The sequence below is a fragment of the Cynoglossus semilaevis genome, chromosome 15 (assembly GCF_000523025.1).
Source record: "Cynoglossus semilaevis isolate Cse_v1.0 chromosome 15, Cse_v1.0, whole genome shotgun sequence".
NCBI lineage: Eukaryota > Metazoa > Chordata > Actinopteri > Pleuronectiformes > Cynoglossidae > Cynoglossus > Cynoglossus semilaevis.
This window is the reverse complement of record NC_024321.1, coordinates 7,453,142-7,474,296: the sequence shown is the minus strand read 5'-3', so window position 1 is coordinate 7,474,296 and position 21,155 is coordinate 7,453,142. Positions and strand designations below refer to the sequence as shown.

General features: G+C 38.3%; 4 protein-coding genes across 8 annotated transcripts; 1 reads left to right on the top strand and 3 right to left on the bottom strand.

The window, feature by feature from the left end:
• Nucleotides 1-1,009: 1,009 nt before the first annotated feature.
• On the bottom strand, nt 1,010-8,711 carry LOC103390733 (sodium/potassium/calcium exchanger 3-like). 2 transcript variants are annotated; one of them, XM_008326700.3, is made up of 13 exons: nt 8,126-8,711; nt 7,821-7,919; nt 5,297-5,373; nt 5,145-5,219; nt 4,977-5,061; nt 4,308-4,411; nt 4,131-4,205; nt 4,027-4,052; nt 3,520-3,573; nt 3,301-3,437; nt 2,847-3,016; nt 1,868-2,135; nt 1,010-1,208 (listed from the first exon to the last, which is right to left on the bottom strand). In XM_008326700.3, exons 1-13 carry the CDS (start codon nt 8,232-8,234, stop codon nt 1,015-1,017), a joined length of 1,473 nt encoding a protein of 490 aa, XP_008324922.2. In that variant the 5' UTR covers nt 8,235-8,711; the 3' UTR covers nt 1,010-1,014. The 2 variants fall into 2 exon arrangements, with proteins under 2 accessions (XP_008324922.2, XP_024918828.1); XM_025063060.1 differs by having other exon boundaries at nt 2,928-3,016; nt 8,126-8,701.
• A 277-nt stretch (nt 8,712-8,988) lies between these two features.
• On the bottom strand, nt 8,989-13,769 carry LOC103390721 (coiled-coil domain-containing protein 14-like). Of its 4 annotated transcripts, none has more exons than XM_025063062.1 (12): nt 13,479-13,769; nt 12,387-12,437; nt 12,125-12,283; nt 11,675-11,786; nt 11,467-11,517; nt 11,051-11,128; nt 10,887-10,943; nt 10,645-10,704; nt 10,487-10,551; nt 10,221-10,356; nt 10,065-10,129; nt 8,989-9,969 (listed from the first exon to the last, which is right to left on the bottom strand). In XM_025063062.1, the coding sequence occupies exons 2-12, from the start codon at nt 12,407-12,409 to the stop codon at nt 9,765-9,767; spliced, it is 1,011 nt and encodes a 336-aa protein (XP_024918830.1). In that variant the 5' UTR covers nt 12,410-12,437; nt 13,479-13,769; the 3' UTR covers nt 8,989-9,764. The 4 variants fall into 4 exon arrangements, with proteins under 4 accessions (XP_024918830.1, XP_024918831.1, XP_024918829.1 ...); XM_025063063.1 differs by having other exon boundaries at nt 12,387-12,434; XM_025063061.1 differs by lacking the exon at nt 13,479-13,769 and having other exon boundaries at nt 8,990-9,969; nt 12,387-13,410.
• A 146-nt stretch (nt 13,770-13,915) lies between these two features.
• On the bottom strand, nt 13,916-17,118 carry zdhhc24 (zDHHC palmitoyltransferase 24). Its single transcript, XM_008326676.3, has 3 exons — nt 16,666-17,118; nt 15,886-16,163; nt 13,916-15,355 (listed from the first exon to the last, which is right to left on the bottom strand). The coding sequence occupies exons 1-3, from the start codon at nt 16,968-16,970 to the stop codon at nt 15,063-15,065; spliced, it is 876 nt and encodes a 291-aa protein (XP_008324898.1). The 5' UTR covers nt 16,971-17,118; the 3' UTR covers nt 13,916-15,062.
• A 297-nt stretch (nt 17,119-17,415) lies between these two features.
• Nucleotides 17,416-21,140, top strand: LOC103390723 (glutamic acid-rich protein-like). The gene is made up of 2 exons (XM_008326677.3): nt 17,416-20,884; nt 20,956-21,140. The coding sequence occupies exons 1-2, from the start codon at nt 20,424-20,426 to the stop codon at nt 21,116-21,118; spliced, it is 624 nt and encodes a 207-aa protein (XP_008324899.1). The 5' UTR covers nt 17,416-20,423; the 3' UTR covers nt 21,119-21,140.
• The last annotated feature ends 15 nt before the right edge of the window (nt 21,141-21,155 follow it).

Below are 21,155 nucleotides of genomic sequence, written 5' to 3'. Positions count from 1 at the left end.
AAATCACCCAAAACATGCCTTACATTTCAAAAATTTTTGAACATTTCAAAAATCACCAAACTTAATGTACAATTATGAAAAAATCCATAAATATAAAAAGTCCCAGAAATGCCTTAAAACACAAGATAATGTCCTACTGCCAAGTGAATATTTTGTCATAATACATCTCCAAAACAGAAGTTTCTCAAAAATTACTAAAAATATTTGACATTTCTCTGGTTAAGGTTGAGAAAAAAACGTATTTGGTGCGCGAACCTTTTATAACACTAAAACACTCTATCAATTAGTTACTGAAAAACATCTACAAAAATAAAAGTTGTCTTAAAATACTTTGCTATGTCCATTTTTGTGGTTAAAATTCAGAAAAAAATATATACTTTTTTGGTACGTCAACTCTTGATCACAGTACAATACTATACCATTAAGTTCATGAACAAATCTCTGAAAATAAAAGTTTCTTAAAAATGACTAAAAATGCACTAATTTGCCTTAAAGTACCTAGCTATGTTCATTTTTATGGTTAAAATTGAGAAAAAATATACTTTTTTGGTATGTCAACTCTTGATCACAGTAAAATACTATGCCAATAAGTTCCTGAACAAATCTTCGAAAAAAAAGTTTCCCAAAAATGACTAAAAATGCACTCATTTGCCTTAAAATGCTTTGCTATGTCCATTTTTGTGGTTAAAATTCAGAAAAAATATACTTTTTTGGTACGTCAACTCTTGATAACAGTAAAACACTATACCAATATGTTCCTGAAAAAAGCTAAAAAAAAAAAGTTTCCCAAAAATGACTAAAAATGCACTCATTTGCCTTAAAATACTTAAAATACTACTTAAAATGCTTTGCTATGTCCATTTTTGTGGTTAGAATGCAGAAAAAATATACTTTTTTGGTACGTCAACTCTTGATCACATTAAAATACTATCTCAATAAGTTCCTGAACAAATCTGAGAAACTTTTATTTTCAGAAATGAGTAAAAATTCACTCATTTGCCTTAAAATACTTAGCTATGTCCATTTCTGTGTGTGTCGTACCATCCAGACCATGAGGTAGGAGAAGAGAGCGATCCATAGGGTGGAGGAGAGGAAGGTGAACAGGTACCAGCGCTGCCACCGTGGCAGGTTACAGTCAGGGATGGTGCAGTAAAGCAGGACACTGATTGGCCATGAGAGCAGCCACTTCAGACCAGAACACCAACTGTCTGAGGGAACAATAACAGCACACACTTTACTCACATGCATCATTACTGATTCATCTGAACCAGTGGTCTCATAATCAAGTGGGTGGCGGGGGCCACATCTGGCCCACAAACCACCATGCATCCTGCGTGCAACTCAAAGTCAATAATAAAATTGTTTGACGAAGACTGGAAAATAGACGACAAGCTCCGACAGTTCTTAGAATTAAAGAATTAAAAATGTATGCCAATATAATTTATAAAATTCTCTTATGAAATTTGAATGAATGTCCAAAACAAATGAATACCTTTTTCTGTATTTTTTTAAATTGATAAATTAAAGCAGTTATGTGTAATATCAGCCAGAATGAAAGTGCCCAATTTTTGTATTTTTAACTTCATTAAACTTTTTTAGTTAATTGTTTAAATATGAAATAAAAACATGTGGACTTGTCATTTGCACTATAGTAAATTGTGGTATTCATAATAACCAAAAGCCTAATTTCAGTGAGCTGATGGTGGAAGCGGGGGCCCTCAGCCTACGTGAGTTTCAGTCACATAGGCTGTAAACTTATAAATAATTCAAACATCTTGGCCTGGATCTTCATCCCAACTCATCCTTTATTCTGAAAAACACGATGCAGAGTGAATTCCTACTCATTCATTACTTTATTCCAACTCACCTGGCAGGATAAATGGTTTAAAAGGAGTACTCTCCCCCTCCCCTTCCTCCTGCTCCTCCTCATCTTCCTCTTCTTCCTTAGATGGTGCTCCTCCACTGGCCCCTTCAAAACTCTCTTTGCTCCTCTCTGTCTCTCCATCCACCATCTGCTTGTCCCCCTGAGCCAGCGACCCGTTCTCCCTCCCACATAACCTGTTGGCTCCAGAACCTTCCTCCCCTGAGGCCGCCCCCTCCTCTGGGCTGACCCGAGCTCGAATCAGCCTCTGCCTCTGTGGACACAGATTAAAGTCCGGGAAAAGACGGGAGAGGTGGGGAAAAAATAGAGAGAGTAAAAGTGTAGGAGACACTGTGAGAAGCTGGTTTAAACTCACTTCATTTGACTGTGGCTCACAGCACGAGCAGGCAGAAAGATTTGGAAGCCAGGCATGTCTTAACATTGAGTGCAGTGAATTTGGGGAAGCATTGATCAGAGACGTGCCACAGAGCAGAGGCAGTAGCGGCTGCAGTCACACTTTAATTTGGCAGCAGGGCTGACAAGCACACATGCAGCAGAGGCGACAGAGTGAGGAGGCAGAATCAAAGATTGATTTCCTGTTTGTGTCTGAGCCTGGGATAATGATATGCATTAGTCAAAACCCAGTGAGCGACTGTGGTCTCCGTGAGCCCACGATACATTTGTTAAAGAGCTTCAGAGTTCTGCTGGTTTGGTCAGAATGTCTCCAGTTTGTCTCCACAGATCCAGTTCTCCTCTTCCAACAGCTCATCTCAGACTGAGTAATGAGGTCTCTGCTCAAGTTTAAACTATATTTACCAAGAAATGTGCTTTGTTTCATCATGAAGGATGACAGTTAAACACAAACTGCTACTGATTCAAGCATTCAAAATTGGTGATTTATCGACAGCTTTTTAACATACTTGTACTTGTAATGTCTTCAACAATTAAGGCTATGATGTGATGTTTATGACTTCTGAAAGGGTACCTCATTGATGACCATGCGTCCTGCCATGCGCAAGCGGGTGAGGGGGGGGAAATGCGGGGTGATGAGAAGGCGGAGGCTTGCCTCTGAGAAGGAGAGCTGGTGAGGATGCTGCTTCATCAGCTCATCCACCATCGTCACCCCTGAGTCCTGACCAGCCACCACACATGAGTCTGGAGAAAATGACGGGGGGAAGAGACGACGGTGAAGACGGAGATGAGGGGAGACAAAAGAAGAAGAAGAAGAGATACCATAAATGAGACAATGGGGATAAATCCTCTTCCTTTTCTCTGATCCAGTTCTATATCAGTCTGTTGAGAATCAACTGGGAACAGACATGAGTTTGACTGACAGCTGAATCTAGGCCACTGGGTCTTGTTGATGCATCACAGAGGCCGAGGCTACTACGACAGATCAACATATTTTCTGAGCAGACGTGCAGCACAAACCCCAGTACCTGGCTTCAGCGGCACCATGTCGTTATCACAGTCTACGATGTTTCCAACCGCAGTTGTCCGCCGCAGGCTGCTGAGACACGGCTGACCTTCTCTGCTGCAGTGGGTCTCCACCAGGCTGCACAGAGACCTGTTAAACCTATACACATGGAGAGTAAAGGGCGTGAAGTGCAGTTGGTCTGACACAAACAGATCAGGGAAGTGAAGAAGAGGAGACTCACTTCATGATGATGATATAAATTCCATACATGGAGATCAGTATGATGGTCTCCCACCTAAGACACAAATAAGAGTGGGAATGAGAGTGTGGATGGTCGCTTGCTTCAGTATGTGGCCCTGCAGTTAGGGTCCTTGTTCTTATGAGTAGTACTTATGTAGAAAAAATTACAGTCCACATCAGAAGGTTGCGTGTTTAAATCCCATCAGGATCCGTTCTATGTAGTCACTGCACTGCAGTACGGTTTGCCACTGTCCCCCACACTGGATTGGCAAACTGCCTGTGTTCTACCTCATCCATTGACTGATGGGAGGCTGCCTCTTACTTACAAATATTTTATCTTAAGCAATGGAAGGATGCCCATGATTATTTCTGTCTGAGTGGTTGGTACTTTTGTGGTAAGTAGTAGTAGAATCACAAGGGGTTTAAGTCAGTTAACTACTACATAGTCTGGGTCCTGGACTGTAGTATCTACTCACTAAAATGTAGAAAGAAATTATTGCATTCTTACCACAAAACCTTCTCATCGTAGATCACCTGAAAACAAAATGTTACAACACGCGTTATTTCCAAAAGCGTGGAGCCAGTTATCACGCTTGGATCATGATTTCTCACCAGAATTAGCACCAGTATGGATAAGATGTAGAAAACCGCATCACGAAACAACGGCCACCAGCTCAGACAGATGGGCTGGGGAGAGCAAACACAAGTGAGAGTATCTGTCTAATGCTCAGCATTACATCCTGGATGAGTCTGAACTTCCATTTCCTGCTCAGATCACAGGGTTGGTACCTGTTTGGAGAAGATGCCGCAGATGCCGATGATGACGAGGACGTTGAAGACAGCAGATCCCACAATAGTTCCTACACCTACGTCTCCTTTTGTGATAAACACCCCTGTAAAATATATATATATATATATATATATATTACTATGATCTCACAGTAAATGCAGGATAAATGATTTCCTTGCGATACAAATTGATGCTTACTGCTGCTAAATGTATGTTTCTATGGCTGCTATTGTCATTTTATTAATGCTTAATGTAGATTCGTTTTTTTACATCTGGCCCATTTGTTAGTAAGTATCCTTTACATCTGGTAAAAAACATTGTTAGGATAAAGTTTTGATGACTTTACACTGAATGAGATTGCATACAACGTTGTTGTGCTTTTTGTATGTTGAGAATAAAAGATCTGACTGTGTCTCTTATTCACTGATCATCACTGATTTAAAAAATATATAAATATATTTTTTGGACTAAAGCTTGGAAAAAAAAGAAGCTAAACATAACACGCTCGCCTTGTCCTTTTTATCCATTACTACTTGACACCAAAGGAGGTCAATCTGACTTTCTGAAGCTTTCCTCCCTCAGTCCTAATCACATAAAGATGTGTATGTTTGCAAGTAACGGCCTGGACCTTAAGAGTATGAGATAGATTAGAGAAGTTCACCACCGACCAATCAGAGAAGTGAAGAGCTCGGGGGCGGAGCTTCCAGCTGCCATGAAGGTTGCTCCGGCAACATCCTGACTGAGCTGAAGGTTCTACAGACGCAGGAGAGGGAACAGATTTGAGAACAAGTCTGATAGCTTCCATGGAGAAAGCGGAAGTAAAAAGACAAATTTACCTCAGATATTTTCTCCAATGAAGGAACAAAGTAAACGTCACACACTATGGCCAGGGCATGAAACATATAGATTGCCTGTAAAGCACAGGAGAGGTTAGATACAGAAGCTTGAATTTGAAATCCCGCCGCCTGGCTGTGATGTTGATACTCACACACAGAACATGCAGAAGAACTGCTCCTTGTCTTCTCTGCTCTGGAGTAAAAATATCTTCAGGGAACTCATTAATAGCTAGAGAAGGGACAGACAGAAAACATTGATAGTTGTTAAGAGTTTTTTAAATCATTTTTAGAACTTTGTTTTGCTCTCAACAAAAATAATCTATATTGAATTAATAACTAATTTAGTTCCATAACATTCATTTTACATTTATTGTAATATCATCCAGCCATAGAAGCCTGGGAAAATTCTGTGCAGTTCAGTAGTAGTTAAGATTTCTTATCTGTAAGCTGATTGATGACTGCACAGGGACTCTCCGCTACATGTCTTGTAAATATTTTTAATTTAATTTAAAAAATGTTTAAACATGTAAAAAATATGAATTTTTTTGTTTTCCTTTAGATTCTGTGGTGCGATGCTATCACATCTGACTCCAGATTGGTTGTCTATTCAACTCAGGGTCAAATATGATGTTTATTAATTTCATTTCATTTAAGTCCTTCCGTTGTCCCACAGTGGGAAAATTCACAAGTCAGTGATTGGTCATTGGGGTTCCAATGCAAAGTCTCCATTGTCTGTAGTTAACATAAACTATTACATCTACGTTGCACTGTCTATTTTATAAAGACCTGTGGTCTTTTAACTTCAGGAAGACGTCCACACAATTTGAATAAAAGTGAAATTATAGATTTTCACAAGGAAATTACATGGTTTGTTTAAATATGAACTTTGAACATCTGTTTCACACCAGTGTGTAAATCTCACATTTGCAAACAGTTCCAGCTGCATAAATATGTACAGCAAAGGAAGCCTTATTGATATCTCAGAAGAGTCAAGTCACCTCCTAACCATCTGACAATGTGTTTAAAATGATCACACGTTAGCTAAGAGGAGATAAAGGCTATTTGAAAGGCTACTGGGTTGCAAGAACAAGGAACGAAGAGCATAACTTCAGGCATTAACATCAGGGCATGAACATGGCACATAGCTTAAACAGAACACTGCTACCATGGTCACCAAACACACACTCTGATCCCAACAAGACAGAGTGAGGGAGATACACCTAGGACACCAGGTGACACAGAGAGTGAGACTAATGACCGAGACACAGGTGAGTGTGATGACACTGATTAAGCCACAGACAGGAGGAAAGGGAGACATACGTACATAACACACATAAACCTCAATCTTCAGACAATAACGATGTCATCACTGTTTTACACTTTTAGCCAAATGGGTGCAGACACACAGGCAGTGAGACAGCTACTGATGAGAGGCCGCTAATCAGCAGGTTATTTCAACAGGGCAGCCACTTTAAACAGCTCCAGATGCACACAACGTACAACCACAAATTCACCGTTCAGTTTCCTAGCAACTGTGTCCCTCAAAAGCTCAACTGTGTTTAAACATCTCGAGGTGCAGTTTGAAGAAATGAGGGATGAGGCACGTGGCAAAGGTAGATCAATGCACAGTGGAGATGGAGTGGAGTTCAACAGATTAATAGAGACAACACTCTCTCTCACACACATGCACGCATTATGCTGCCTCTGCTCACACACACGTACACTCTCACACGATTGTACAACTATTTATGTTACCCTACTGGACATTCACCTGTCTAGTCAGACCATAATGCTACCGTTAATACATTACCTATTCTAACTATGCTAACATCAAAAATTTGCAAAACCTTTCTAAGAAAAACTCATCATATCAAACAGGGTTCTCAAACAAAAGTAAGTTCCAATCATTTCTTTGGAGGGAGTGTGGAGGTGTGGGGGTGTCACCACAACGTTTGAATAAAAAAAGAAACATTTTTTAAATATTTATAAACACGCTATATAATAACAAATTAATCAAGTCCTTTCTTTAACAATCAAGTACAGCATTTTAGTGCCTGATTATATGATCTGTCTGTTATCTTTCCATTTCTCTCATCGTTATCTCCCTTGGCAACATAATGATGCCATCGAAACCCAAACAGAAGACGCTGCAGTGAGAATGTTTGGTAAAACTGAGCATTAGAGGAGACTGTTAATGATAATGGCTGATAAAGACACCTGATATTCAACTTTGTAACTAATAATGTCTGGATGTAAATAATTAAATAAATGATCCCCGGTGGTAACTAGTGGTCTCTAGTGGAGTTGGCATGTTCTCCACATTTGTTGATTTTCTTTAACTACTCCAACTTCACACAGACCAAAAGCATGCAGGATTAGGCTGAAACTTAAAACTCGAGAAAAAAAAAAAACAGAGTTCGTATGTCTGTGTGCGAAACAAACTCAAATTGTTGACCACGGCACTTCAGTTGTGTCCACAGCACCCCCTGCAGGATAGGGAGGACAACTACATGCTCTGTTTCAAAACATGAAACCATACTACAATGCTGCATTCTGAATCTTGAATCCACATCGTCTCCGGAAAACAGTTTCTTCTGATTTAGAGGACACTTTTAAACAGTTTATATAAATATTTCAATGGAAAACAAAGAGTAGAGGTGATATCATGGATCTTACCAGCTCTAGAAATACTGTCGTTCTGGTTGTTGGTTTCTTTTTGCTGGGTGAGCTCTCTCTTATGCAAGAGATCATGGTCAACATCAAGTCCACGGGAGCCTGCACAGAGTGGGTGGTGTATAAATACACACTGTATCATAACAAAGATTTAAGTGAAACACTTTTGAGAAAAACGTGATTATCAAACAAATGCACGACAACATTCAACTCGAGTAACGTGAATATATACAAAAACAATAAATAAATAAAGTAAGAGACCATTCATTCCATTATAGTTCAGTGTATTCGTCAAACTTGGGAAGTACCTGTAATATCGTTCAAGTGTAAGAGCCACGCTGTTGCGAGCAGACCGACTCCACACACGCAGAACCGCGGGAGAAGCCGCGTCTTACTCGGTCTCCTCACAGCCTTCATTCCTCCAGCCGCCGCCGCTCGCCGGTTCTCTGCTCAGAACATGTCGTTGCCACTGCTCCTCCTCCTCCTCCCCCTCCTTTTCTTCCTGCGGTCCTGCAGTTTAACAGTGAAAAACTGTTGCTTTCGTCGGCTGGTTTCTATCCTGCGGGCTCTTCAGGCTTTAGTCTCCATCTACGACACAGGGGGATGTGACACAGGCTCGGCCCGTGCTCAGCATCTCAGTCAGTCCGTGCAACCAAGCAACGCAGCATCAGCATCCGCCTCCACCGGCAGCAGCTCCAGCAGACACCGTTTGGACCACACAGTGATTATTAACTACAGCCGAAAATAACCCATTGACTGAGGCTGTCCTGCCCCTCTCTAAAACCCGATCGCCGCCTTATAATTTTTGTTTGCCGTCTGGGAGAAAGGGGGTGTTTTCCAGATTTACAGACAAGACCACCAGGGAGCGCCATCAGCTGGGTGGGGCGAATGGAAGAAGTTTAGGAGGCGGTGAAGTCAGTCTTTTACACAATTATGCCAAAAGAAGAGCCCACTGATGACGCACTGTTTCTGCTTGGCTTCTGTATACTTCGTTTGACTATGGGAATGTCTCCACCACCCAGAATGATTGAATATTTAACAAAACTTTAAAAATGACTGGGAAACTGTCGTTTTCATGACTTCCCTTAAATGCTATATAGTAATTTCACTAACTGCAAACACGATCAAAATTAACCATATAAAGAAATAGACAGACAGACTGACTTATTTTAAATAATGGGGATTTTATAATTAACCTTTACATTTTAAAATTACATACACATTAACAAGTGACTAGAATAAAAATACACAGTATGCAAAATATACGTTTACTGCAATGAATTTAGCTGCAGTGACCCTGCCCTCTACATGTATTTTCTGTTTTGCTGCTTTCCATTGCCTTAATTACGGAGGTCAGTACTTCACTGAGTGTTAAGTTTTACCAAATAGGAAACTGAACGTAATACTAATGTAACTATATAGACAGACAGACAGCTAATCACAATAATTACCAGTGAGTGCAGCCCTAACATGGCTTGTTTTGATGTGATTAATTGCTGGCTAATAAAGTTGTACGTGCACACATTAAAATTATTTTTATAGCAGACTCCTCTAGACAAGAAGTGGTAGCTCAATGGTCTTTGTTTATCTAAACTAAGGGATAATTTCAGAATGCATGAGGTGAAGAAAAACAGCCACTAAATTCACACTGAGCTCCATGGAGACCAGTTGCTTTTCCAAAATAAAACTTGCAACCATGACCAAAAACAGTACATTTGATGAATATGTCTAACACAATGTTATTGTAAGTCATATTAACAGCAAAAGCCAACTTTCCCCCTGTTTTTAATTTGAACAATTTAATATGTTTGAATTTTTTTTAAGTATTTTAAAAAAATATTTATGAGGGTATAGTATATTTGTAAATATTTGCAATTTAACACCAGTTAGTAACAAAAAGAACAGAAAAAGAGATTGTTTGACTTGATAAAGAGTAAACTCTTATGGTCAAATAGGAGGCAAGTCACTATAATATACATTACAGTAAGGCTGTAACATCAAATGTGTTCCAGTCCAGAAGTTGTGGATTAAAAACAAATGGCACTTTCCTGAGATTATCCCTGTGACCACAAAGGCCGAGACAAGGAGTATGTAGATGAAAATCAATACTAGTCCAGCTGTCTGCATAGCTTTCCTAAGAGTTCCTGTTTGCCTTAGACAAAGTAAGAAAACAGAGAAACGACAGACTGTGATTTACATAACATATAGAAAATAACAGAATAGGCTACATACACAAAAGTCAAATACCTTCCAGTTGGAGGGTCAACTCTGATGCTGTGAGTTTTTGGCACTTCCAGTGACTTGGCTTCTTCCTGCAAACACAGCATCAGAAATCATTACCGCACAGTTTGTGCCTTTACGACAGAGTTTCCTCCTGATGCTGAGGTTAGTATCAGTACTCACGTGTTTGAAATGTTCAGAGTTGGACATGCTGGTTTTGAATTCATCTGTAGAGGCGAACAACTTCATTTCATCCAAAAAGGACAGTGGGGGACTTGCAGACCGTTCACTCTCTTCTGTCAACTCATTTACAGCAGAGCTGCAATCAAACAGTAGACACACCATCAAGACTAAATGGACACAGATAGCTTGGCGTTGATTCCTATACATCCTATATATTCCTATAAATGAAAATAATTTATAAAGAGAGTTTTCTGTGTGGGGTTTACAGTAAGGCTTCATCCTGTCTCTCCTCCAACCGTTCCTTCAGCTCCTGATTTGTCTGCCTGAGATCCTGGAGCAGAAAATCAATTTATTGTTTTAATCTGCAGTTAAAAAACGGTAAGTTTGAAAAATGATCAAGGCAGGCTTAAAAGTAAGTTATTACCTTGATGAGGTTTGCACACTCTTCTATTGTTTCCTTCAAATGCTTCAGTTGTAAGGCATTCTGTCACCACCACAGAGTGAGAGAGAAAAACAGAAATAGATTAAAAACAAGTTTTACTTTTTTGTTTATGTTTATTCAGTTGGAAAAAATAAAATAAAAATAGAGCCATTAAATAGCTGGGTTCTATGAACTATGTACATTTATTATATACAGGTTTTATAGACCTAATGTTGTGTTCATACCTGGTGAATTACTTCACCCCTGACCTGCAACTCCATCTGAGCCGCCTCCATTTCAAACTGAAGAACCAAAGGATGTGAGTGATTAGAAGTTGCTCTACAATGTGGCAAATGGAACAGAGAAAGCACAGCTGCTAAATGTGTCTTTGTGGAAGTTTTTGTGTTACCTCCAGAGTTTTCTGTGCAACTTGTAATTTGCCAAGGCTGATCTTGTCCTGCTCCCTCTCCTGCTCGATGTTTTTTAACTAAGGACAGTTTGGGAGAGGGACAAGTGTAATTAATTGATGTAGGGTGTCAGACAATATAGTTACCAGTGCATCACTTTAAACATGCTTTGGTACAGGTACACGCTTATCATCTATTTTACAAATGTCATCAAAGTCATCCTGGAGGAAATGTAGAGAAAATACAGAACAAAAGCTTTAACTCTGAGATCATTTTCTGTTTGTGCTGACCTGATGGAAGTACTGGCTAAATTTAGTCTACTAAGGTGGAACATTTGTTTTTTGCCAGGTTGTTAAAATTTTAAATCATCTTCATTAATTGAAAAACAATATGGGAAGTTGGCAGACAGATATCCTACCTCTGAAGTTAGTTTCTTGTTTTGTTCTTTTAGTATGGATGATTCTTCTTCCTGAACAAAAACACAAAGTCAAAGAAGAACTAAAAAGAAGAACATTCTATATGTCTATGCACAATACATTAAGATGTTAAACATGTAATTGATTATGCAAACCAATAATAATAACAATTATTATTATTATAAATAAGTACAAAACATGGATACATACCAATTCTTGAATCTTTTTTTCACTACATCTATTGAAATCTTGGTTATCTGTTAGAAGGAATGGACTGGAGTCTACCTCATCCTGATGTGCTTCACTGGGCAGCTTTTCCAGGCTGCAGACATACAGTAAACAGCAAAAACTTACAAGTGGGAAAAAAAATCTTCTAATTAGCACAAAAAGAAAAAAAATGTCAAATTTCTTTTTAAACATTAAGTGCCTAGCATGTGTTTTTCCATTTTCATTTCCTTTAATGTGTTATATTCTTGTGAAAACCGGAACTAGCAAACTAAGTGTAGATAAACGGTTACATAGTGTTGTACCATTATGAAATCAATTTATGTGTTTCAATGGGAGCCTAGAACAGTGTCTTGTGGTTCTCCAAAAAGTTGAGCTGTAAGAAAAAAATGGACTTTTTTGTAATTGTGTGAATAATATTTTACAGTTCATTACATTTTCACTTGTTTTCTAAGGGCAGCGTTCTCTGAGCGCAGTACTGCTATGTCATCTTCTGCAGCATCCAACCAGTTTCTCATTGCAGAGTTCATGTCCCTCAGCTGGTTTTGACTATAATCCAGCTCAGCAATTTTCTCCAGCATGTCCTTACGTGTCCTATTTATACACATCACAAACACAGAAGAAAGAAACATTTAATTTTTTTTCTAAACACAGGACATATCCAGTTGTTGTTGTGTGTGTTTGTTTATGAACTTACATATTGTCCTTTGTGAAATCCATCTTGGTGATTTTCTACTCCCTTCTCCTGCTTGTGATTCACAACCAGAAGTCCCATCAGTGTGTGTGGGATAGTGAGTGAATGACACAACATTTATACCAAAAATAAGTAAAACCTGTATACAGGTATAAACAGTGCGTCATACCATGGTGGGAATACATGTTATCACCATTCAGACAACTCGAAAATGTGTGGTTGTTAAAATCACTAAGAAAAAAAAACTCACCTTTTATGTTTTTTTGTCTTTGATCTTAAAGTTATCTCACAAACCTATCCTCAGCTGCAGTCTGATAAGAATATTTGATTTTTATAATGATGATGGTGTTGGCAGTAGGACAGCATTAGCACTGATTGGGGACTAGTTCGGTAGTTGTTTAACACACACTTTTGGTCTTTTCACAGAATAATAACTTGTGGCAGTTGTGTTTCAGCAGTTCTAGAAATGTTTCTCTGGTAAAAGAAATATCATTAGCTACATGTGGAAACGTAAAAATTATTAATTTATTTATTAATATTTCTCACAGAAACAAAAACAGCAATACATTTTCAACATATTTCTTTTGGTCTAACATTCTACAAAAATAAAATAAAGCTCTTTTTAGAGTGGGTGACAACATGCCCCATAATGAAGTGTGAATTAATTTATTTTTTAATATAGGATTTTAAGAGTCTTACATAATACAGGTTGTAACTGTTGTAACTGACTTGATTAAAAACAGATAAAAATTACTTGAGTTCATTTAATGTGTTGTTTAACACATCTGTTAATTGTTTAAAACCTTCCATCTTTAACATGAAACATTATTAAATGCCTTAATATTGTAGAATATAAACATCAAGAGAAAAAAAAGGTTATTTATAGTTTAGTCCTGTTGTCTTGGACACCACTTTATCATGTTTACATGAAGCTAAATGCTAATGCTACCAGTAACAGCTCTTAGATCATTTGCCTATAAATTCTGGAATTAGAAGTTTAAATTATAACTTTTCTTTCTTGGGGAGTTACAGAAAGTCTGCTACTATGTCCTGCAATAGGAGAACACACAAAAATAAAGAAAGAAAAACTCCTACCTGCAGCTGAGCCGTTAGCTGCTATAACCTGAGTTCCTTAGCACTGGAGGTCTGGAGTCTGCAACAGCAAAGACAAGTAGATATTATTGTGAATGTGGTGCAACAGAACAAATAACATTTATAATTATATGTTATTATGAAAATAGATGTAGCCTGGATATTTATAAGAATTTAATAATGTAAAATACCCGACAGCTTCCGGTGTGACATATATGATTACACTTATTCAATTGTTTAGAAAACAGTTTTACTATAGTTATTAACAACTATAGGCAAAGGCATGTTTGGCAGCTAATTTTGGGCTAGGGTCATTGCTTTGGTACCAATTTAGTACAATGGTAATATATATATATAGCAATTTTAATATGACCATTATAAATACTAAGAGTATATAATAAAATATTTTTAAAGGTAATAAACACACAATTCACACAGAAAACAGTTATCAAACACATATTTAATACATTCTCTCACAATTTTCATTAATAATTGGGAAATATACAATATAATAAAAATGTTTCAACGTTTTCATGCATCATTTGTTATAAAAAAAACAAGTACTTGTGACTCTTGAATTAACAGGTAAAAACCCAAGAAAACAAGAGAATTTAACAACACCAACATAATATTTATAAGAAACACAATTTTGATTGTAGTATTTAGATTTTTAACAAAGAAATGATCTGAATTAACTGAAAGTGACTCCCATTCATTATTAGGCCTTATTTAAACTCCCTTAGGATCAATGACTGATAGGTCAATATTGCTGGCGCTAACCTAAAAATATAATAGGCACATAGTAGGAACCAGGAGTGGCAATGGGAGATGATTCTCTTGGTGGATAGCATTATATTACACAGTATGGAATCTATGCTCTATGGAATACAAACTGAATACACATTAAGTTTAGTTTAAGACATGGAGTAAGTTCTTTTCAGATGACTGCAAGCATCTATTTTAAATACTGTATTTCTTGTACGTGTCTGACATGGAGCAATAAAAAAAAGACTTTTTTAAATTTATACTGTAGATGTAAATGCAATATCATCATCGCCATAAGCTAGTTAAGTGGAAATGGGCACAAGCATTTTGGAGACATCACTTATGCATTATGTAATCCTGTAGAGTGCAAGTAATGTTTCTCAAACGTTCATGTTTGACAAACAGCTCATCTGGAAAAGATGACAATGTTATGATTGTTAAAATTAAACCATGATGTAAACTTTCACTTTTGTCTTCATTAGTAAAATACATTCCTGTTGTTTCAGTGTGGTGTACTACCATTTAGTGCTGATGTTAGTGCACACTATTTGAAAGGAACTTGAGGCCAGCCTCAACCAACAAGACAGAATACCAAGGGGTCAAAATTAATGTACCCTTCAATCCAAGAAATTCATAAATCCTCAGGGAAACAGTACAGCATACTGGTAGGCAGCAAATACAGCTAGGACTTTACAAAGCACACATTACCATAGTCTAGTTTCCTTCCATTCAAGGCTATTTCACCAATTCAAGGCATTTCAACAACATTACCATTACCTCAAAGGACACATGGCCTGTCATTATTTAGAAACCTGTAATCTGTTACCGCGTGGGTTCTAGTGATCCTGTGACCTGGAAATGAATCCCATCTCCAGGCAGAGGTGATGGGATGAGAGGGCAGAGCCAACAGATGTACCACCGACAACCCAGGGTGTGACGCAGGTTGCCCAGAAGCCCCAGGCTGTAGGGTTGGCGGGAGGAGTACCACTCCCTGGTGGTCTGTCCCCGAATCAACAGGAAGAGATGAAAGAAGAAGAATGCAGACACCAGCAGGAAGCCCACCACACAAGTGTCAGCAATGAAGGCAAAGGCAAAGGCCCGAGCAGAGACCTGACCTAAGACAGAGAAAACATACACCAGGTACAATGAAGTGATCCAGCTCATTAGAGATAAACAAAAAGAAAGACTCAGTGTCCCCGCTGAGTGTCAAAACAAGGTGTAAGAGAATAATTATACACTGAAATATCGTAATATTTTATTTCACAATGCTGTGAAATGGCTTCTCTTGTAGATGAAAACTGCAAGCATTTAGAGCTAAAATTGCTATATAAGGTGGGAATGACTTCCAGTGACTTCTCTTCAGGGGAGCTTTACATGTGGTTCAAATGCTCTGGCCTAGATAAGTGCACTACACATCTTTACTTTGGACTTGAAATATCTCCATAAGAAAGGAACTTGGTTTTCCAGACTATTTAAACACCAAATGAAGAAGAAGCAGAAAGTGAATTGTTTGTCATTGTGACACAGCACAAATGGATACAATGAATGTGACAGCAAATGTATCTGAATTGTAGGACAGTACACCTACAAGCACAACAATGCAAAATACATGCAAAATGTCACAGCAGTAGGTTCATTGTATTACCTGATACAAGCATGATCCAGGGTATGAGCAGGAGCAGGATGCTGTGCACAGTGACTCCCTCCTTCAGGATGACAATGAAAACCTCAGCGTTCATCAGTGTGGCATACAGAAGCCCAGACCACATGAACAGCAAACAACTCAAGAAGAAGCGGTAGTTACGGAAGCCCACGCACTGGCCAAAGAAGACACAGTGGTGATCCCTCCGCAGCACGCACACTTTGCAATCATAGCAGTGTGAGCAGCGAGGAGGCGTGTGTGTCTCACATGTGTAACAGTACCTGTTTGGAGAAAATAAGAAAATGCTATTGTGGCACAAATACCTTAGCAATTGATAGAATCCTTGGTTTGTCATTTGTCTGTTTGACTCCTTTGTGTTTTAACAGCTGGCAGAGGCGGCCTGTGAGTGTGTTTCAGCGGGAGGGCGGACTTCACTGAGGTTTCTGGTTCATCCAGATTAATTATACTCTTCAAAGTTTTTAAGTGGCCTGTCCTCAATGAGACTTTTTTCTGTTCTGACTTACTATAGAAGTCCAGCTTCAATGGGATGAATTTCTGACTATTTAGTCCATTAATAAAGGTTGTACCTGGTGTGACACTTAGGGTAAATCATAGGAAGTTCTGTAAAGAATGTTCCAGCAAAATGCCTTTTTTCTCTCCCTGCGACATTGAGGCAATTTACAAAACTTTTTTACAGCATATAATTTTACTAATTAACCGAAAAGGTTATACACGTTTTAAAAAATGTTTAAAATGTTTAAAAAAATGAATTTTATTGCTTACCTCCAGCCTTGGCCTAAGCCATCTCCTCCCAGGAAAACCCCCTTGATACTAGGACTGGTTTTGAGGAAGAGAAGGGCGTTCCAGCAGATGTTTCCCAGCATGAAGTACTGGGCCAGGAAGTGAAGCACCTTCCACCAGGCAGACCACTGCGTCTTCTTCTGGTCCGGCTCCAGAGGAGCCTCGACCAGTACCAGGTAGCTCACCTCCCCGGTGATTGAGAATACCAGAAAAGTGTTGAGAGCCACAGGCAGGTGCTGGCACAACCTCTCCACCCTGCAAAAGACTTTAGTGGCGAAACTCGTCATGTTTACAGTCCGTTCTTCCGTGACTGAACCACGGCTTTGAACGCAGTGTGTTCCGGGGACGGACTGATTTTACCGTAACACCTCTAAATATGTATTCACCAGAACACGTTGTTCCCCGCTTAGTGACATTAATATTAAACTAATAACATTAAAAGTGTTACAGTATACCAGAGTAAACTGGAAAATAAAACTAGATTTGAAACCACTTAACTGCCAATGCACAAATAAAGCCACAGCTTTCTTGCGTTACTTAAATATATCCGTAATAACACAGAGGAGACAGACCTTAGTTCCGCTGAAACCAAAATAAAATCAAGAGTTGATTTTTTAATTCATTATGGTTTGCCATAATGACCGACTTTGATCTGGTCAAATGAAACCAGGCTTTTAATAATTTCTTAGGTAAACAAAGGATAGGATATCTACGATGTTCTACGATCTTAGAATTGCACATTATTATATTCTAGTGAAGAAAAAAATCAAAACAAACATATAAAAACATATCCTCTATAAATATTTCTAACAAAAATTCTGACTTTAATATACAATTTGTGGTTGCCAGAATGGCAACTTCAATTTAAAAAGAGGGGAAATAACTTCAGAAAACGTTTGAATTAGTACTCTAATTTTACAATTTTTCAATGAAGGTAAAGATTTAGACCAATTTATATATTTTTTATTAAATAAAAAAGATTTTACAAGATAAATAATTTGGTATTTTAGTCAAACAACTATAATAACATGTTTTTCCCTATCTAAAGTAAACAGTATCATAATTACATACAATTTAAAGGAATCTGTGTATTTCTCTTAAATAATAGAGTAAGTCCCAAACAATGAAAATTAAACATTTTAAATGAAAGGTTCAAACTTGCGTTTGCCCTTGTTTGGAGTGACAGTGGGACTGTGGTCCTACCCTCTTTAAATCCCAGACTCTAATCCCTGATAATCTGTGTTGGCTAAAGGTCTACAACCATGGCTGCGTGGAAGGAGAATTTACTGTCCCTTGAACATTTATCCGATTTTAAAAGAAACACTTTTATCAGTCCAAGAGAGCCTGGTCCTAAAAATAGGTAAGGTTGGTAAAAAAATGAGGAAAAAAAATAAACTTTGTGATGCTATAAAGAAACTTTACTGTGGAGCCTGTTTTATGGTATATACATGTATAGTTACTTATAGTTCAAGAGACTACGGCTGATTCACATCATTTTTTTGGTGTTATTTAAACTATTTTTTTATGTGCAGCACAGCAATGCATCTGCAACAGCGCTTGCAGCATTTACGAGAAAGAGAGCGCTCAGCACGGACATTTAACAGTGAGCTTCTGCAGCAGTTTGACCAAGCCCAGGATATTCTGAGAGAAATGATGGCCTCCAATGATACCATGAAGACTCTACGGGTGCATACACAGAATAAATACGGAGTAAATATTAGATTTCATTCAGACAGCTTCGGTTAACATTACTGTGACTTGTGTAGGTGGAATACGAGCGATACCTTGAGAAGAAAGCCCCCTACTGGCAGGAGCAACTTCAGAAGAAATCAGAGGCTGTCCATAAAAAGGTATGGACTGTTGTCAAATTAAACTATTAAGCATTTGTTGAATAAATGCTTTCATGCGTATCATTATAAACAATAACACAGAAATGTACAAAAATCAATTCACAGAAGATGGATGACTATTTTAGTTCCCATTTGAAGAAGACAGAAGAAATGAACAAGACTTCTGCTGATCAACAATTATATTCACAAGGTTTGACTTTTGATACTCCCTCATGAATCACATCAAATTAAATATAAATTAAAATGATCAAATATACTTCTAAGAAATGCACAATTTTAGCAAATTACTTTAGGGGATTAACTGTTATTTACTAAAAAAAACTATACTAGCTAAACTTTACTAAAAAAAATAAAAATTCCTCTTTCAGGATTGACCAAAAAGCGACAGAAAGTTACTCCACCTCAAGAGATCAATGACTCAGGCTCCAACTTAGACTATGACCAGGATTTTTCCCACTTGGCTTCCTCCTGGCTCATTCAGCCTCAATCCAAGACATATCAACTCCCTGTCAGGGTTCTCCACCACTTGGAGGGTTCCTCACATGTTCCTCCATGTCACATGCTATCGCCCTCCACCGTTCCACATCTCCACCACTTTGACACCGTGCTTGGTCATTGTTCTCCCTGCACAAAACAAGATGGAACACACATGAGAGAGTCTCTTGATCAGAGGGAGGTGGAGACAAACAGAAGACCAAGTTCTCTGAGAGAGAGTGATGGTGGAAGCAGGAGTGAGTTGCTACAGGAGACACGCATTAGTCCAGGTAAAAATGTTTAGCTCAAATCATATGATTATGAAGTTAAATGAAGAGTGTATTTACTCACACAAACAAGTTTAACCATGCATTTTCTTATGAATAATTGAGTTGTTTGTCTTCACATTTCCTCTGCACCCAGTGCGTTCATCCTGTGGTCATGCAGAGAGCACTGAGAGCAGCAGGACTTCCTGTCAGGGCAACACAGCAGGGAGTGAGAAGAAGAAGAAAACACAGCGTGTCTCATCAGACAGTGAAAGATGCAGCTCAGAGAGGTAAATTGTACTCACCAAGTATCAAAACTTCTTTAGGTTGGGTTTCAATAAATGCAATGAACTGGAATGCCAAAGTTCAGTGATGTTCAACAAGTTTTTGAGCTCAACCAAAACCACAGTGAGGACACCAAGAAGGAAAATGCTCAAAAAGATCAAAAAGAAACAATTGTTTCTGTAATAAACAAAAAGTCTTCAAACTGACACTGTTGTCACGTTAGGCAACATGGATCAAAAACATGGATAAAATAAATACAAATATTAAGCTAAAGATAAATTCATCTTATGCATAGTCAACATAGAGAGCTGAACAGAAAGTGAGCAGAGCTTTCACACCAACAGCAAATTTCAAGTGAAAACCCTGCCTCGGCTTTTCTGTAAACAAAGTGTCATTTAAAATGTGCAGCACTATTTCCTGTGTCAATAACCAGAATAACACACCGTGTTGGTTAAATACCTCTCAACAAACTAGTGTCTTGTTGAAGTGGAAACTTCTCATCGATCCACTGTTAAACTGGGAAGAAACATTAGCATATCAAGAATGTGGTGGAAAGACTTGAGAACTTGACACTGGAGAAACAATGATCCACCTATTGATCCCTGAATATCACTAGTAATGTCTTATTTCCAGGTCTCCCGAGACGTCCTTAAATACTGACTATGGTGGAGAGAAAACTGTTCAAAGTTCAGAGAGTTACAAATCTTCAGACAAACACAGCTTAAGAAGTAATGGCCTTTTAAACGCTGTTGCTTCTCCTTTGAAGGAAAAGGTGACAAATGAAAAGACCAAGATTGAGATAGTGGAGTCAGATGAGGACAACAGCTCTTCAGATGAGAACTCAGGGAGTCAGATCAATGAATCCATGGATGAAGATGAAGATGGAGAGGATCTCAGTCCTGATAACACAGAGGATGACTCGGAGCGTTGTAAGAATATTCAAGGTAGAGTTGGAAGAACAGAAACACAGACAAGTGACAGCAGCGATGAACAAAGTAGTGCAGAAGAAGGTGATGACGAAGACAAGAACCCTGGAGAAGACAGTGAGAAAGATGAACAACACAAGGAGAGATGTGTGGAAAATATTCACAGGGTGTATGTCAGAAAAAGCTCCGAGATGGAAGCAGAAGATGAATTAGAGGGTGAACATGGAGACCAGAGAAAAATTAATTCTCACTCACAGAAAAAAGAGGATGAGAATAAAGATGATAAGAAAATAACAAGTGAGGAAGAGTCTAATGATGAAGAGGAAGAGAAAAGGAGCGATATAACAAAAGAGGAGGAAAGCGATTCTGATGATGTAATCATCACACCACAAGTGGACAGGTAAGACATAATTATTTAATTGGGGTGTTTGATCTGGTCCAAGCTAAATACTTTTTAAAATGTTTTTTCAGGCCAAGAACGATGCGGAACATTTCAGAAGCAGCAGAAGTCAGAAGTTATGACTACGAAAAGGAGGAAAGTGAAGCAAGATCTTTAGACAAGGACCTCACTGAGTCTAGTGAGGATGATATTGAAAACATGCTTTCACCTCAAGAACCAACAAAGAAGTTGTGAGGGGATCTTTCATTTGACATAAAAAAACAAAGCACAA

What these genes read in the sequence shown, in the direction of transcription:
- LOC103390733 (XM_008326700.3), bottom strand. Translation starts at nt 8,234, where the DNA reads ATGAAGGCTGTGAGGAGACCGAGTAAGACGCGGCTTCTCCCGCGGTTC. An exon ending in GCGGCATCTTCTCCAAACAG is followed by an intron (nt 4,206 to 4,307) that starts GTACCAACCCTG and finishes TGCTCTCCCCAG; the next exon opens with CCCATCTGTCTGAGCTGGTG. An exon ending in CATGGTGCCGCTGAAGCCAG is followed by an intron (nt 3,017 to 3,300) that starts GTACTGGGGTTT and finishes CATTTTCTCCAG; the next exon opens with ACTCATGTGTGGTGGCTGGT.
- LOC103390721 (XM_025063062.1), bottom strand. Translation starts at nt 12,409, where the DNA reads ATGGATTTCACAAAGGACAATAT. An exon ending in GATTTCACAAAGGACAATAT is followed by an intron (nt 12,284 to 12,386) that starts GTAAGTTCATAA and finishes GTGTATAAATAG; the next exon opens with GACACGTAAGGACATGCTGG. An exon ending in ACTCTGAACATTTCAAACAC is followed by an intron (nt 10,130 to 10,220) that starts GTGAGTACTGAT and finishes CTGTGTTTGCAG; the next exon opens with GAAGAAGCCAAGTCACTGGA.
- zdhhc24 (XM_008326676.3), bottom strand. Translation starts at nt 16,970, where the DNA reads ATGACGAGTTTCGCCACTAAAGTCTTTTGCAGGGTGGAGAGGTTGTGC. An exon ending in GGCTTAGGCCAAGGCTGGAG is followed by an intron (nt 16,164 to 16,665) that starts GTAAGCAATAAA and finishes TTCTCCAAACAG; the next exon opens with GTACTGTTACACATGTGAGA. An exon ending in CTGGATCATGCTTGTATCAG is followed by an intron (nt 15,356 to 15,885) that starts GTAATACAATGA and finishes TCTCTGTCTTAG; the next exon opens with GTCAGGTCTCTGCTCGGGCC.
- LOC103390723 (XM_008326677.3), top strand. Translation starts at nt 20,424, where the DNA reads ATGGATGAAGATGAAGATGGAGAGGATCTCAGTCCTGATAACACAGAG. An exon ending in ATCACACCACAAGTGGACAG is followed by an intron (nt 20,885 to 20,955) that starts GTAAGACATAAT and finishes ATGTTTTTTCAG; the next exon opens with GCCAAGAACGATGCGGAACA.